Below are 17,206 nucleotides of genomic sequence, written 5' to 3' on the forward strand. Positions count from 1 at the left end.
TGGAGTGAATCAACTCGGCGGTGTGTTTGTCAACGGTAGACCACTGCCAGATTCAACCAGACAGAAAATAGTGGAACTAGCGCATAGTGGGGCTCGTCCGTGCGATATCTCCAGAATCCTGCAGGTGAAAACGCTGGTCGCCACCCCAGTTTGCTCTGTAATGGCTCTGCTTGAGAAACGCTTTATCCATCTCTGACTGTAAAAAGCTTTAATGATTGAACCCCACCCCCGGTCCAGCCTAATGCGAGAATTCATCTGCTTACCTTTTAATTTGTATTATTATTAAAAAAAAAGTCTTTTAATTTTTTCCTTTCCTTTCATCCGGTGATAACATGCACTCTCGTTACAGTTAGTTGGCTGTAGTAAACGGACTGATACAACTCAGCCTAATTTCGATTTTTTCCCTCCTATTTACGTTTGATTTCATGGTATCTGTATGCATTGACGTTGCTTATTGTTTCTTCTTTTCTTTCTTTTTTTTTAAACAAGCAACAAAAGCAAAACCCACGCCATTTTAGCTTGAAATATGTGTTGATGGCCGCTGACCTGATTTGGCACATGTTAGGGAGAGATTGTAAATGTTAAGCTTTATATCCTCCTCCACCTATCCCCTCTCCAAAAAAAAAAAAATTAATTATAAGAACACTGAATATAATGAAAACTAGTCTGGCATAATTACTGTGCAGATTTAAGGCATATTTTAGCATTGATACTAAAAGAATTACATTTTGATCAAATTTTTTTTCTTCAAAATGTTTTTAAAGTATCACATTTGCAGTTTGTAGGGCCACAAATGTAATTTTTTTTTAAGAAAGAAAAAACTCTCTAAGTAAGTTCTCATACCATTTAAGGTATATTTTTGTGTTATAGACCCATGCAGATGCAAAAGTCCAAGTGCTGGACAATCAAAACGTAAGCTTGTCATTGTTTAATGCATACTTAAACAATTTTATTTTTGTCTTGAAATTATTAATAATGTGATTTTCTGTCCGCTTCCCTATCCAGGTGTCGAATGGATGTGTGAGTAAAATTTTGGGCAGGTATTACGAAACTGGCTCCATCAGACCCAGGGCAATCGGAGGTAGTAAACCGAGAGTAGCGACTCCAGAAGTTGTAAGCAAAATAGCACAGTATAAACGCGAGTGCCCCTCCATCTTTGCGTGGGAGATTCGAGACAGATTACTATCAGAGGGGGTCTGTACCAACGATAATATACCCAGTGTAAGTTCATGAAAAAAACCTTCCTATCTGCTGTGTTCAATGCCTGGGTAGCCTGTAGCAAGCCTCTGCTTCCTTTGTTTTGATATCAACTGAGAGGATGGTAGTTCACATCATTTGCATGTAGCGGGGTCAGACAAATTTTTGCATAAAGAACTTGACAAATGTCTTTAAAAAACCACTGTCCTCCTTTATGTCTAATGCATCGGGGATTCAAACGAATAGAGTAAAAGAACGTCTCCTCTCTCTCTCTCTCTCTCTTTTTCTGCCTCTCTCTCAGTATTACTGCAAGGCTTTAAATAAGCAGAACAACGAAACGCTCCATGGGTTAATTATTAATGACTCCTGGTAAATCACAGCACAGGGCGATCAGTTTATCCTGGCCGCTTTACTCAGTCAAATTATTATTAGATAATCTCTTTAAGTCCAGGTTAAGTCAATGCACAGCCTCGTGCAAAGTAGATGAATGTGGTGGTGGTGAACTGCGAGCATGTTGTGAGAGCGCTCCCCACTACCATCTTGTTTAATGTTGCTTACCTTTCAGGTATCGTCAATAAACAGAGTTCTACGCAACCTGGCTAGCGAAAAGCAACAGATGGGTGCCGATGGGATGTATGACAAGCTAAGGATGCTGAATGGACAGACAGGGACATGGGGCACGCGACCTGGATGGTACCCCGGGACCTCCGTGCCAGGGCAGCCCACACAAGGTAAGGCACATCCCAGTGAGATGGGAATCTGGGCTTGGCCAGTCTGGCCGGCCAAAGGTGTCACCCCATCCTGGCCGACCTGGTCTCTCCACAGAGACCCTGAGAGGAGAAGCGAGCAGGAAGGTTGGCTGCCTGCATTGGGAACTTCCCCCCAGCCCAGAAAATTAAGTCAGGATCCACTACATCGCGTCCCTGAAGGCTTTTCAAAGGAGAGTTTGGAAGGGAGCGGATTTTACAGCCCCCCTCCAAGCCAACCATGTCGACAGGAGCGCTTTACCCTTTCGCCATGAAGCTAGGGAGTGCGAGCTCTAACTTTCCCACTCAAATGCACGGAGAACCCCCCTCCCGTAGGAGTATGACAAGTTAACTCGCTGACAGATTGCGAGGTAAACATAATTGTATCATATTGTGCGTTCCTGTAATTGACAAATTATGTGACTATGAGTAGAAAAGCATATGGAGTGATAGGGAAATAAATACAGATGCATGGAGGAGCTATAAGGAAGCATTGGGGCTGATTAGCGGATCGGTTTCCAGTTTTGTTCTTAAATTTTGCCTTGAGAACAATGTCTTTCTGCAGAAAAGCGCCTGCCAAGTAGCAACGCAGACCTGCTGCAGGGGAGAGGCGCTTGAGTTACTGAACTGATTTTTCACCTTGTGCATCAGCCTTTGAATGGGAGGTTTCTGCTCCCCATCCGGGCTGGCTTTTTGAGCGAGGGTTGCTCCCTCCAGAGAGCTTGGCCATCCTGTAGGTGACTATCTCTGTAGGCTTGATAATAGCCCCTCCTCAATGGACCTGAAACAACTTTGTGAATATAGCAAACTGTTTATCCTGAAGATTAATAGGTATTTGTTGTAGGAATGACACGGGGATAATATAAAGGATAATGGGATGTTACGTTACATACTTAAGATGGTTAATGGCTCCTTTTTTGAATGCAGCCTCTGTTCAGACGCAGCCCTTCCCCTGGCTGTGGTCAGTCCTTTAGAAGAGGTGTCTATCTAACAACCTGCTTTTTGTTTTGCCCCCTCAAGGAGCGGGGGGGGGGGGGGGAATCAGCAACAGTATGCGGAATATCTGGTACAAAGGATGTTTCTGTCACACGCAAGAATTTGTTATGGGAACAATTCTGTCGCTATGTAATTGCTCATTAGAGATCGTTTTGTTTCTCATTAAGGCGACATGAATAAGCGTCTAGTTGAAGGAGACAGCTGTAGAAATGTTCCACAGGAGACCTCTGGACACGATATGGCACCGCTTGCCAATTAGACATGTCAGTTTTAAGAGAAGAAAACAATCTATGAAGGACACTAGAAAGATAGAGAGCGAGGCTTTCGCTTTTTTTTTTTTTTTTTTTTTTGTCTCCCATCTCCCTCCCTGGAACTGGGAGAGTCCTAATGATCGCCCGGTCCCCGCCTAGCTCCAGCTCGGGTCCCGGTGCCCTCACCCTCACCTCCACCCCGGGCTGGACAGCGAGGATCTCTCACATCCACCCCCGCGGGTCTCTCCCTCCAGCCGCTGGAGCCGGGCAGAGGCACCCGCAGCCCGCCCCCCTCTCCCCTCCCCCGACCTGGTCTAGCAGCGGGGGCAATGCCACCCGCGGCCGGGCACCCCCGCGGCTGCGGCCCGCGTCTCGCCGAGCGGGGGCACCTGCCGGGGCGCGGCCCCCTCGGCTGCTTGCCTGGAAGAGAAATGGTTTGGAGTTTAACTCCACTTTTCAAGGCTCCTTCTCTCTCTCTCTCTCTCTTTCTCCCCCCGCCCCCCCCCCTTCTCTTTCTTAAATCAAATTACAGGCTGCTCAGAGCCCGCATTGTAGCGACTCAGATGAGTGTCATTTTCGTCAATAGGATTCAGAAGGATTCAGGCACTTTCTTTCCCTCTAGGAACGTGTTACATGTAGGCATCAAGGCGGGATCCGAGCCCCCCTTCCCTTTGCCTCCCCTCCCCTCCCCTTCTCCCCCTCTGCTGCGGGAGGTGCGTGTCAGGGGACACCCCCCAGGGCCCCGCCACCCCCGGCCCTGGCAGCCCTGCCCTCCCCGCAGCCACGTCCCGCTTGGATGGGGCGAAGCCCCCCCCCGCACCACTCGCCCACTCGTGTGTGCGTGCCCGGGCCTGAGGCCGTGGCCCGCCCTGCCAGGGTTATATAATAGGTGATGGGCGCACTGGGGCCGCCTTTGTCTCTTTGTATTTGGGAGTGTGCCCCCCCTCTTCCCCCCAAGCTCCTCGTTGGACAATGAGTGTTGGTGGCGTTGTGCTGGACGAGCCTCTTGCCCAGGGCCCCCCCGATCAGGAATGTGTCAGGGGGTTAGGGACACCTTCGCCAGCTAGAACAAAATATCATGAGACGGGATGGAAAAAAAGAGAGAGGGGTGGGGAGGGGGGCACGAAATAAAACACGGCCATGCGAAAGCAGCTTGGAGCACAAGAGGCTTGGCCCCGAGTCACAAAGGAGTGGGGGCAGGAGGAGGGGCTGAGGCCCTCCGAGGATTTGCCTCCCCAAATTAAAATTAATAAAATGGCTTTCCTCTGGAATATTCATGCTGGCTCTAATGTTTTTTTTCCCTTGAAGGGCTATGTTACTGGATTTTAAGAGTCCATTACTCAGAAAGCATAAGGCAAGGTTAGGTCTCAGAGGGGGACAAATATGGTCTCAATCTGATAAACGCCATGCAGCAGTGAATAAAATAATGGATACATGAGGGCTGACAGAACAAAAAGAGACATCTCTATCCGGGAGAAATTCTCCAGTGATTTAGTGGTTTTAGGGATCACTGAGACACTGTTTCTTATCTTTTTCTCCCCCCCCCCCCCAATAAGACTAAAGCCTTCTATAGGATTTAGACACTTTCTCTTTCAACCGATGCTACAATGTTTTGATCCCGGCTCTACAGCTGAAAGGTGCCGCAATTGGTTTGCTATCTTTTTTTGCTTGTTTTCCGCCTCACTGATTAAGACACTAAGAAACTAAGGAATGATTTTATTTCCCAGCGTCTTTTTTTTTTTTTTTCTTCCAGGAAACAAATCCTATACCCAGCGTCAGATGGTCTGGCTATAGGATAATAGGACGCACATTCACTCGCTTTCTTACGGATTAGGTCTGGAAGGTGGAACAGCCTATTGAGACCATTTCTTTGGGGCTGCTAAAAGGGCCCCCTTTAAAAAAATAAAGGAGAGCGAGAGATAACTTAATCGTCCACCGCGCTCTTTTAAAAATCATATTGGTGATTCCGCCTCCAAACTTTTAGCTCCATCAAGAGAGAGAGAGAAAAAAAAGCACAAGTCTCATGAAGGGAGGGAGGGAAGGCTCAAGTTTCCACAGGTTGCAAGAAAGCGCTGCTTTCAAAGCAAAAAAGTCCCGTCCTTTGAAAGCTTTGGGAGCCAGGCCTGACTCTGGAGAAAAACAGATCCTTCAAACTAAAAAAATAAATAAAAAAATCACTCAATTTTTTCAGGCGCAAGATTTACTCTCGCAAGATTTAGGGCTGCTTGGTGATCTCAATTTAATCTATATATATATATTTTTTTCCAGCGACCGCAGCCTGTGCATTGCGAGATGCTGGCAAATGACGCAGGCACGGATTGATTTGTTTGTTTATTTATTTCTGATCACCAAACAAGCTTAAATTAAAGGAGCGGGCGAGGTGGCCATTTCAATGGAGAAGTCCGTGCCGCCAGGGCTCTGATCTACTCCTCGCCGGGGACCGTCAAGTGACTCCAACCAACCCCGGAGGAAAGAGCCGGGTTTTTAAATGCACCCGAGGCCGCAGCCTTTAGCTTTCCCCACCAAGCAGCGCGGAGCGTGCGGGGAACGCGCTTGTCAGAGAGGGGACGGCAGCCGCGCATCTTTCCTCGCGCGATCCACCCGGTCCGGAGGCTCCCCTTCCTCCCCAGGGGCTGGGATTTTCCTGGCTTTGCGATAAACAGGGAGCAGTTTAAGTCCGGTTTAGGAGTTTCTTAACAAGTAGGGGGGAAAACATCGCGGAGCTGCTGGGAGGCATTTCTAAAGGCAAATCAGAGCTAGGATCCGAACACACGAGCCCTTACTCTGAAAACACTTTAAAAGTCACCCAGAAACTTCCACCAGTAAATAAAACCAGAGACCCTTGCGCTCTAATATGTTAGTTGAAGCTTATCTAATCTTAGCTAAGTAGTTTTCTCCCTTTCTGGTGTTGAGTAAACAGGCTCAGTGTATAGAGATGTCCTATTCACAAGTTTAGGGGTGTTCTTTCTTTCCCTTCTCCTATAGAAAGTAAAAATCCTAAATAGCATTGAGTAGCCCAGCCCAGGGGACAGTGATTAATGATAGTAGTGCATAAAGGTTAACATACTTCACTGAAAAGTCTGTTGACTGGGATCCTTGTGATACAATGTGGACCACTGCACGCCTCAAGAGAATCCTTTTGTTGTCCTCCCTGATTGTGTCCTCAAAATTCTGCCCACGAAAGTTTGCCAACCCTCCTGCCCCAAGAGTTTAATAGTTTCCCTTACTCTGCTGGCATTGTGTACTGGTGAAAAGCAGCCCCTTTCTATTCAAGTGTTGGTGGTCATCTCAATAGATCTACAAACGCCCATATGGTGACCACTGTAGATGAATCCAACTGTTTAAATGGGGGAGAAAGTTGGGGTTTTAAAACATTTCAAAGTGTTTGAAAAGATCCTACCAGATTCTGTCACAATTCTCTTAAAGCTTTGAAGGCTGTGCCTATTGTTAGTTGATTCTAAACGATATTACTTTAAAGTTGATTTCCCACAATATTTAAAGGATGTAACAGGAGTGTTGCTATTTATTTTTAGCATAACTTTTGAAGCGAATTAGCATAAGTAGCCCCTGCCTCCCTTATTTCATCTTTAATTTAACAACATCAAAACGTCTTGAAAAATATGCTCTGAAAAGAGAGGGAGAGTTAATTTAGTGACTTCTCTGCCTTCACAGAAATGTCCATTCCTTTTGCAAACCGTTTTTGGTGTCTGCAGACACTTTGAAAGACAGATAGACCAAGTGCACATCTTTACGTCCAACAGAAATGTGAACACAATAAAACTTTCCCTTGTTTAATGATAGAAATTACATTAAAAGTGGTGGAAATGCCCTAATTAAAAATGTACCATTTAAATGATATGCCAAACGTTCAGCTGCAGAATAGCATATTTAGCTAGTTAGTGAACTCGTTACTATTTCTTTTAAAATTACATGTTAAAATTTTAAAAGAAATCTTACTTTTCTCTGGTGCACCACATTACAAAGAATGGACAGTCCTTTTATCTAAATATAAAATTCCATTTTCAGCAATTATAGCCTGTTCTTGGTGATGATATAATTACAGCTGTGCTCAGTAATAGGTGTCAAGGCAATGCACACTCATACAATAGTTGAATAAAACTGCAGAACAATGCAGGCACTTCTAAATTCACAACCTTTAAAATGAAATTGACTGTGCAGAATTCAAATAAAAACTGGATAAATATTTTTTAAAAAAGATTACAAGCTTGGTTTGGTTCCTTAATAGCATTTTCTACAAACCTATCAACATCTAATTGATTAGATAGGAATTACTGATTATAGATAATATGAAATACTGAACATCACTATTTTAAATATAGCAAAAGGTAAATACATTCTGTAGAGAAAGGAGACTGGCATGGCATTTAATCAAATATCCAATAAGAAGAATAATTTTCAGTGAAAACTATTTTATGCAGCTTTTATTTCGGGGAAAAATGAGATGTAGATTATATGGTCTTGATATTTCATGTTTAATATTTATAGCATTATTGGAAAATAAAATGCTACTATATAATGTATGTTAGCCGTGAACTATTACTTTGACACTTGAGGTATGTTTAAGAAAGGGTGTCAGCAAACATGGCTGACCTTGTTTATTACTGTATCTTGCATTGATAAGAAGCTGATAGTTGGGCTACATTTGTTTCAATTTCCTATTCTTATTGTTGCAGATGGCTGCCCGCAGCAGGAAGGAGGTGGTGAAAACACTAACTCCATCAGCTCTAATGGAGAAGATTCAGATGAGGCCCAGATGAGACTTCAGCTGAAACGAAAGCTGCAGAGGAATAGGACATCCTTTACTCAAGAGCAAATTGAAGCTCTTGAGAAAGGTGAGTGACATTTTCAAGCTGGCAAAGTAGGACAGACAAGGAAAAAGCATCCTGGTCATGTCAAAAGCTAAATGGAATCAGGCTGTTTTCATTTTATTTAATTTTAAAAGATTGAATTGTATTAAGTCAGTGGCCCTCTCCCCTTCTGTTTTGTTTCTTCACTATGCCTCAGAGGTTTATTTATAGACATGGCCATTTAGTATTTGAACAGCTGTGGAAATTTTGATTTTTAAAAGGAATGTAAAGCATCAAGATTATCCCAAACTGATACCAAGATGATGTTCACATTCACTTACCCATCTTCTCATCAAATACATATCAGATTTCGTAAACGCTGCTGTGCATACTGCAGATGTGAGCTAAATCACAGTGCTGGGACTCCCAAGCTGTTGGTGCTACACTGTAGCCTTGCATCATACTCTCACATGTCCAAAAGGCATGGGGGCAAGATCTTGCACTGGCAGTGATTCACTCTGTGCCATGCCACCTGCTGGTGACTGATTTCCAGCTGTATTGGGGCGTCTGCTGATTATGAGTATGGATTCCAGTAATCCATCCTTAACATTCCCTAATAAATATTAACATTGGTCCCAATCCTTCAAATCCTTGTGGGATCTCTGTGAGCTTATGTCCATGACTAAGGAACAATATCGCTATTTCTAACAGGCATGCAAATACAGCAAGTTTAGTTTCACTGTCAATAAAATGCCTATCCAAGTATTTAGAGCATAGGCAACAAGACCCCGAATTTAAAATCTAGCTATTTTAATTTCCTCTTTCTAAAAAAAAAAAATCTTTGGAATGCAACATTTTCTTTTTTCAGAATTTGAGAGAACCCATTATCCTGATGTGTTTGCCAGAGAGAGACTAGCTGCCAAAATAGACCTGCCTGAAGCAAGAATACAGGTACCCAAGTTACAGTGTAATTATTTTTTTTTGTGAGTGACTTATCAAGGTGCATAGGATTCATAATGATCATTAAGCATGTAGCCATTTTATATTTTAAAAGAAAAATCAGCAGATATAGGGTTATTTCTACATACAGTTTGTTACTCTTCAAAGAGGTTTTATATTATATTTTCCTTACTTTATGTGAGGAATAAGTGACTCTGTGCATGTTATCCTAGTTCTGTAATCATTTTTTAAACTTCTTTTACTGTAGGTGTGGTTTTCTAACAGAAGGGCAAAGTGGAGAAGGGAAGAGAAACTGAGGAATCAGAGAAGACAAGCCAGCAACACTCCCAGTCATATTCCTATCAGTAGTAGTTTCAGCACAAGTGTCTACCAACCAATCCCACAACCTACCACACCTGGTAATAGAACAAATTCTCATTAACACATCCTCTTAGGGAAAGAAAACACAACTCTCTAAAAATAGATTATCATTTTTATTCAAGCTTAAACTAATGTGTTCATCTATCTGTTTATTCTATTATAGTTTCCTCTTTCACATCGGGTTCAATGTTGGGCAGAACAGACACAGCACTAACAAACACATACAGTGCTCTGCCACCCATGCCTAGCTTCACAATGGCTAACAACCTGCCTATGCAAGTAAGTAATACATCAAGTTGTCTTTTAGATATGTGATTAAGGGCCAAATGTACACAGAACTCCCTTGGAAGGAAGTGGAACTTACAGTGTGCACAGAATGCAGAGACAGGCTTTATTATGAAATAGTGGGAGATATGCAAAGGCACAGGGAGGTGCTCAACTCTCACTGCAGGTCAGGGGGAATTAGATACACCTTTGAAAATATCCCTCTTCCAGCCAAAGGTAAGACAAAAAGGAAAGGCTATGGAATCAGGCTGGGAGTGGGCAACAAATGAATAGGGATCTAAAGGACTAGAATGATATAATTTAGAAAGGAGAGATGTAAGAAGGGATATTTTAAATTCATAATATCAATATTGAACTGAGAGGGGTGGTATGGGGCTCCTTTAGATTGTTTTCCATATGTGTAAGAACAAGGAGGTGCCCAAAGTTAAAAGGCAACAGATAATATGAAAATGTCTCATAAGAAATATCGAAAAGAAAAACAAAACATTAACTTACGGAACTCACTGTTGCAGTAATATTGAGCTAAATAGCTTACAGAAATGATAAAAGGATTAGACCTTTGCTGCTTTGGTATTATGTCTACAGGCAAACTAGGAACACCTGAGAAAGACATGGATGTGATTAGCATCTGCAGTTATGCTAGCTAAGTTAAAATTGCAAGAGCTGTCAATCCTCATGCTTGAAAGCATAAATTGATCACCAGCTGGGTTAGGAAGAAGTCTATTCCTTTGGGGTCTGATTCTATAGACCTTTCAGATGCAAAATTCCTTCTTTTTTAATGGCGGGGGGTTGGCCAAGTAAGTTATTGGCCAATTATGGGAGTTTTACAGCTTTCTCTGATGCATATAGCATTGACACTGTTGGAGATGGGATATCAGATTAGCAGGACCACATAGCTTTCCAGTATGGCAGTTACTATGTTACTAATTACTCAGCCAAATCAAGTGAGGCAGTGCAGAGAGAGTATCCTAAACCTGTGGCAAAAAATAAAATACTTACATTATCATCTGATCTGAGGGGCACTTCATTTACCTTTGAGGGTAAAGGATTGATAGTCAAAATACTGCTACAGTGTAATGTCCCATAGATAAATATCAGGAATGCAGGAGGTCCTTTAACATCAGATTCATATTATTCCAACTTGGACTGGACATTTTTTAGACTGGTAAAATAATTTTAGACACCTATTTAGGTAGGTAATTCCCTTACACCCCTTTGAACACTCTGGCCTAAGTATTTTCTACTTAGGGAAGACTGCATAATTTATAAATATAGGATTTCATAAGTGGATTATGTACTGTGAGCCGTAATATATTAAAATAGAATGTATTACATAATCTGTGAAAGTAATTTTATGTCATGTCTTTCTGTATAGTTATTTATGTTAGTATTATTGTAGAGAGTGTTTATAAAGTGTGCTTCCATGTAGGCCATATGCACTTGTAGTAACAGGTTTTATTGGCTTGGGTTTGGGATGACTGGAGTTCTCATAAGGAAACCAACTATATAGGGGTGTGTGTGTGTGTGTGTGTGTATATATATATATATGCACATCTGTGTATATTACACATGTGACTGATCTCACTTAAACTGGAATGCTCTAGTGAAGTTATTTTTTTATTTATATCAGTATTATGGCTGCTGACGTGAATAAACAAAACAAAACAGCGCTTAGCTGGAAGAGGAAGCACATTGATTTGACCCAGCTCCCCAGCATCTGGACAGATTGGGTGCTTCAGTGGGGCTTTTAGGTACTTTATCTAATAGCTGATTAAATCAGCTATTAGATAAAAGTATCAAAAAGCCTCACAGAAGCATGCGATCTACACAGACATCGGGAAGCTGGGTCAAACTAATGCAATGCCTCTTCTAGGTATACACCATACTCAGTGTGTGGGGCACTGAGCTGAAAGTAAAGCATTGGTTTTTTGTTTTTTTTTCATGTCTGGAAGCAGCCTATATGTGACATCAGAGTCTGGCCCACACAGCTTCTACCTGTGCATATAAATACCATAAGGCCTATTCTTTTCTGCATTAGCACCAACATTTCAAACTTAGATATCTAAAGTTAGGTATGTAAATTAATATTTAGGCACTGATACAATGGCCAGATTTTTTTTCTGATATACCAGGTACCTTCTAGTTCCAGTTAACCTGAAAAAACAAACAGACAACAGATGCGATTGCCCTGCATCTCTGAAAATTTCTGAAATGTGTACTTAAGTAATTAAATATAGATGTAGGCATCCAAACTTGAGTACATAGTTTATTTACATTTTTGCAAAGAAAAATAGCTTCTATTATATTTTTGTGTGCTGATGTAATTTTAAACCAGAGAAAATACATGCTTGAAGTCATGTTTAAATTTACAGACCTTTAACAGCATTTTGTCCTTTACTCCCATAGCCCCCAGTACCTAGTCAGACCTCCTCCTACTCTTGCATGCTGCCCACTAGTCCGTCAGTGAATGGGCGGAGCTATGATACATATACACCTCCTCACATGCAGACACACATGAACAGCCAGCCAATGGGCACTTCTGGCACTACTTCAACAGGTAAGCATCCATTCATTTATCCTACTACGATACATTTCCTATAGTTTGGTTTTGCTGTTAATCTAATCTAATCTAATCTTTTTTTTTTTTTTTTGACTAATGGTAACCATTTCTCTACCAAAGAACATTTACCATTGGTTTAAGCAGTGGCAGGATTGGGCCCAGGACCAAAACCTTCCTAGGCTTTAAGGGTATATAATTAAATCTTAAAAGTGTATATAACTTTAATTACTTATTATTTTAAATTGTCACTGAAGGGGAGAGACAAAACATACTTGCTTAAGGGAAGTGGTGTTCTAACAATGGCACAGCAAAATCATTCTTAGTGAGGTCCTGATCCTACAAAGAGTTAAGCCTGAGCTGAACTTCACTAGTATGAGTAGCCTTGAATATTTCAGTGGTAAACTTGTAATTCAATGGGATATTCGCACTAGTAAAGTTAAGCATTCATGCAAGTGCTTGTAGGATTGAGACACATTTGCTGATTTAGACTATGTTGGAAGCAGCTTTTTAAAAGATTAGATCTAATTAGCAGATCTCCATGCATCTTGGATAAGAAAAACTAAGTAGAAAAAACAAGTACTAGTGTAAACAGAAGCAAATTTAAAACATTTTTTAGGTTAAAACAATTTGAGGGTTAAAGGTTTAATGAAGTTTTGGTCTCATTCTCAGCTGAGGATCTGGCCTTTTTTCTTATAACATGATAATCAATTTTATATATGAAGGATGTTTAAAGCACATCAAACAGATTTAATATTCTGAATACAAGCACAGCCCTTTAAAACAGAAAAGCAAAAAGCTGTGCTCTACAGAGAAAAACTAAAATATACCTTTTTCACTCAATTTTCAGGTCTTATTTCCCCTGGAGTGTCAGTTCCAGTTCAAGTTCCTGGCAGTGAACCCGATATGTCTCAATACTGGCCAAGATTACAGTAAAACATGTGTTAATTCCATAAATGACTATATGGACAACAGTTGGATGTTCAGCAGTATTTTATAAAGGAAGAATGGCTCTCAAAGTACTTCTGTACTGCAACTGTGCCCTATACTGTAACACATGGAAAAGACTCTAACATGGACCTTTGTACAATGAAGGCATTATATCAGTTGGAACAAATCTTCATTTTGGTATCCAAACTTTTACTCATTTTGGTGTATTATTTGTAAATGGGCATTTGTATGTTATAATGAAAAAAGAACAATGTAGACTGGATGGATGTTTGATTTGTGTTGGTCATGAAGTTGTTTAAAAAAAGGAAGCCATGATCAACAAGCTTTGCCACGAATTTAAGAGTTTTATCAAGATATATCGAATACTTCTACCAATCTGTTCATAGATTATGGACTGATGTTCCAAGTTTGTATCATTCCATTGCATATAATTGGACCTGGAACAATACGCACTAGATTTATGTAAGAAAAATATCTGTTGGAATTTCCAAAGGTTGTTAACAGATGAAGCTTATGTGCAAACAAGGGGTAAGAGAGAACTTCAATGAAGAAAAGTTTGATAGATAAAAGGTAGATTGTGTCTTCGATATAATCCAATTTGTTTTATGTCGAAATGTAAGTATTTGTCTTCCCTAGAAATCTCCCAGAATGATTTCTATAATAAAGTTAATTTCATTTATATTTGACAAGAATATTCTATAGATGTTTTATACACATTTTCATGCATCATACGTTTCTTTTTTGGTCGGCAAAAGTTAATTGTTCTTAGATATAGTTGTACTACTGTTCACAGTCCAATCATTTTTGTGCATCTAGAATTCATTCCTAATCAATTAAAAGTGCTTGCAAGAGTTTTAAACTTAAGTGTTTTGAAGTTGTTCACAACTACATATCAAAATTAACCATTGTTGATTGTAAAAACCATGCCAAAGCCTTTGTATTTCCTTTATTATACTATTTTCTTTTTAACCTTATAGTGTGGTGTTGCAAATTTTGTTACCATAGTAGGTTAACATTATATATCAACTGTTATTTTAAATTTATTTTTGATTTTCAATATGGAAGGTCCTCAAGTAAATAATTTTATAGATTTTGACTCATGCAGTCTGTAGTAAGGGTTGGAAAAATATATATATTAATGTAAATTTTGTACAAAAGAAAGAAGAAAATGTTTTCCCCTTAGTACAGTAAAGTGCTAAATGAACTCCGAAATCTAGCACTCCTAAAAGGAGACTGCACTTTGAATTATTCCAACCAGACTGGTATTTTGAAATTGAATGTATATACATTCTTGACTTTTAAAAATTATTTCAGCTAGGCTGTTTTTAAAAGAGTGGATGTGTTTGTAACAAAAGCAAAGCTCTTTGGGAAAGCTAAAACCATTCCCATACACCGCCACATAGCATAATCTTAGTGTAATTTTCCACTGAACCTATAACCTGGTTAATTTCTCAACATGTTTTATGTGAGGGTTGTTAGTGTGGGTGTGGGTGGAAAGCTGCATGTCAAGAAATAATGAGGGAAGAAAAATCAACAGACAACAACAATGCAAACTGTGACTGGCTACTGAAAGCTAAAGGCCTTTAGTCACTGGAAGTGAAATCTAAACATTCCCACATCTATGAATCTGGTTCATTGTAGTCCATTTGTTATTTGTAATGTGTGGAGAAGAACAGATCTAATGACTAAAAGCCAATATGCAGGCAGTTCTGAGTCAAAGCAAAAGCACTACAAACAGCCCTTGAAAGGAAAGATATTATGTGAAACTCTTACATTTTAATTTCTGCTCTGTCCAACTTATACCAAAATATAGATAACACTTCTTTCTAAACTTTACTAGTAAAAGTTGTGGTGCTGAGGCAATCCCTACATTGCTGACAGGATTAAATGCAGCTAAATAAAAAGTTCTTTAGTGATCACACAATGCTTCATTCACAGAACAAAAGGAAGTGAGCATAAATTCTAGAAAATATTACACTGGAATTTCCTTTATTGACATTTGTTTATTATAAATATGTTCATTATAGAAGCATTTGATAACTTTATTTACATGGAAGTTACTAATTTAAAAATTACAATTTAAAAGTTGTTTATTTTTAAAAAAGTCTATTATTTACATATATGCATGCATGTATATGTATGTCTACATGTGCACACACATAAAAGCTGTGGATCTTATTCAGATCTAATTAAACGTACCATATAGCAGGTCAAATTTTTATGCCATTGGCTCCCACAATAAATCCTAGGTAAAAAGGCTGGCATTTGACATACCTACTTATCGCTTTTATATCTACCAACATATGTAGGTATAACACCCAGTACTAGCCTGTGCCATGAAAATGAAAGCAACCTTTAATACCTTCAGCCCCATGACATCTTTTGGGAAATGGTTGCCACTTTTGCATATTAGCATGTAGTACCACACATATAGCTTGATCCACCTCTCATTTATCTGGATTTTCTACTTGCATGGAATTCCATTGAAATTAGAGGAGTTATTCCCCCTTTACACCAGCATGCGATCAGGAGTGTGTCTCATGTCCTATATCTTCTTTACAGATGTCATATAAACATATACTCACTCTCCTTCTGACTCTATTTATGTTATCATGGAAGCAGGAACAGAACTATAATATGTGTTATAGACCAAGTTTATACTCTATATTTGCAATTTGAGGAACACTGTGAAAGAGTTACATGTGAGAATGAATGTTGTGCAGTGAGAGGCTAGTTGACTAGCTGAGAGGAAATGTTTCTGGCTCACTGGCTGGTTATTGTGCTGTCGAAGATGGGGTTGCTAGAGAAAGTCCCTGGCTGGCCGCATATTAGGAAGAAGGTAGAGCATTTGGTCCCCTGAGCAATGCCTGCCTGGAAGGGTTGCTACTCTCTGTGTTGGAGGCATTATGGGTTACAGTAATAGTTGTGCATTGTACTGGAGGATGTGTCTGGAGTCCTGTCAAGACCCTCTTTCCTAGGGTGAGTGGGGGAGTGAAAACAGCCTCTCAACATGTGTGAGCTCTGATGCCACTTCCTCGTTACTAGCTCTGGGCCATGTTAGACCTCTGAGCAATGTAAGTAGCTAACTGGGCATGGAGCGATTTCTTATATTTAAGATACAAATATGTGTGTGTACACGTGAGTCTGCGTGCATGTATGCATGCATATGTGACTACGTGTTACTTTACCAGACACCAAGAACAGGAGGAAGAATTGATAAGTAGTGCGTAATTTAAAATCTTCAGTGTACTCTAAACAGCATCTAATGCTTATTTCATTCACACTACTGTAGAATTGCGGTATCCATGAAGACTGAGATCTGCTATAATCACTTCATACTACTCAGATATTTCTGTGGGTCTGATCCTGATACCACTGAAATTAATGGGCTTTTTGCTGTTGAATTTAAAAGAACAATTTATTCCTGTGCATAGGGGGAAAAAAAAAGATCATATTTCATAAGAACAGCTTGCACTTTGTTTATTAGTCTACCCTAAGGTATTACAAGATGCTTCACAAATAATAGTCATACAGGAATCAATATGTAAGTATAATTAAAAAAAATCTGTATTTTGTATTTCAAATATTCTGTTATATACTAGATATACACAGGGAAACCAGGATGACAGGTTTAGTATGCTAGCATGTATTTTTCATCTGAACACCCTTTACTGTTTAAGGCACATGCATACTGGAATCACTTTCCACTGCTAAGAAGCTACTTTTGGTTCCTTTAAAAAGGAGCACATCAATCACACTGAGCCTAAATGAGACAGAAAAAGAGTTACTTTCCGTTATGGATCATAAAAGATGGGGTATGGTGGAAAGGAAATTTTCTACCACAGCTACTTTTTAACCGTAATTTCTTTATTTACAGGTATGAGATGGGCAAAACAATCGTGGATAGTGTCTTACTGGTTTGATTAAGTGAACCTGGGGCATCTTTGGGGCAAGACTGCATTGTTGCTAACAGCAGACTAGGATTGATAAAGAACTCTGGAGAGCTTCCATGTTAAATGTTGTAAATGTGACCGCTCCCAGGACTCAGAATTCTTTGGCCATTTTATTTTGATGGATTTCTCTTACTTTACTGAA

The 17,206-nt window shown here is 40.1% G+C and overlaps 1 protein-coding gene across 1 annotated transcript in view; it reads left to right on the forward strand.

Annotated features, from left to right (window-relative positions):
• The window catches only part of PAX6 (paired box 6), a gene marked incomplete at its 5' end in the record, with an annotated part of 14,042 nt that extends 11 nt beyond the window's left edge, over positions 1-14,031 (forward strand). The window contains 11 exons of the mRNA XM_059721342.1: positions 1-124; positions 871-912; positions 1,006-1,221; positions 1,763-1,928; positions 7,885-8,043; positions 8,867-8,949; positions 9,206-9,356; positions 9,482-9,597; positions 12,010-12,160; positions 13,011-13,092; positions 13,233-14,031. The exon at positions 1-124 is cut by the window's left edge and continues 11 nt beyond it. Of these exons, the coding sequence (XP_059577325.1) occupies positions 1-124; positions 871-912; positions 1,006-1,221; positions 1,763-1,928; positions 7,885-8,043; positions 8,867-8,949; positions 9,206-9,356; positions 9,482-9,597; positions 12,010-12,160; positions 13,011-13,092; positions 13,233-13,410 (1,468 nt within the window). The remainder of the gene's footprint in view (positions 125-870; positions 913-1,005; positions 1,222-1,762; positions 1,929-7,884; positions 8,044-8,866; positions 8,950-9,205; positions 9,357-9,481; positions 9,598-12,009; positions 12,161-13,010; positions 13,093-13,232) is intronic.
• Between the last annotated feature and the right edge of the window lie 3,175 nt (positions 14,032-17,206).

This window comes from Alligator mississippiensis, chromosome 2, assembly GCF_030867095.1.
Source record: "Alligator mississippiensis isolate rAllMis1 chromosome 2, rAllMis1, whole genome shotgun sequence".
Taxonomy (NCBI): Eukaryota; Metazoa; Chordata; order Crocodylia; family Alligatoridae; genus Alligator; species Alligator mississippiensis.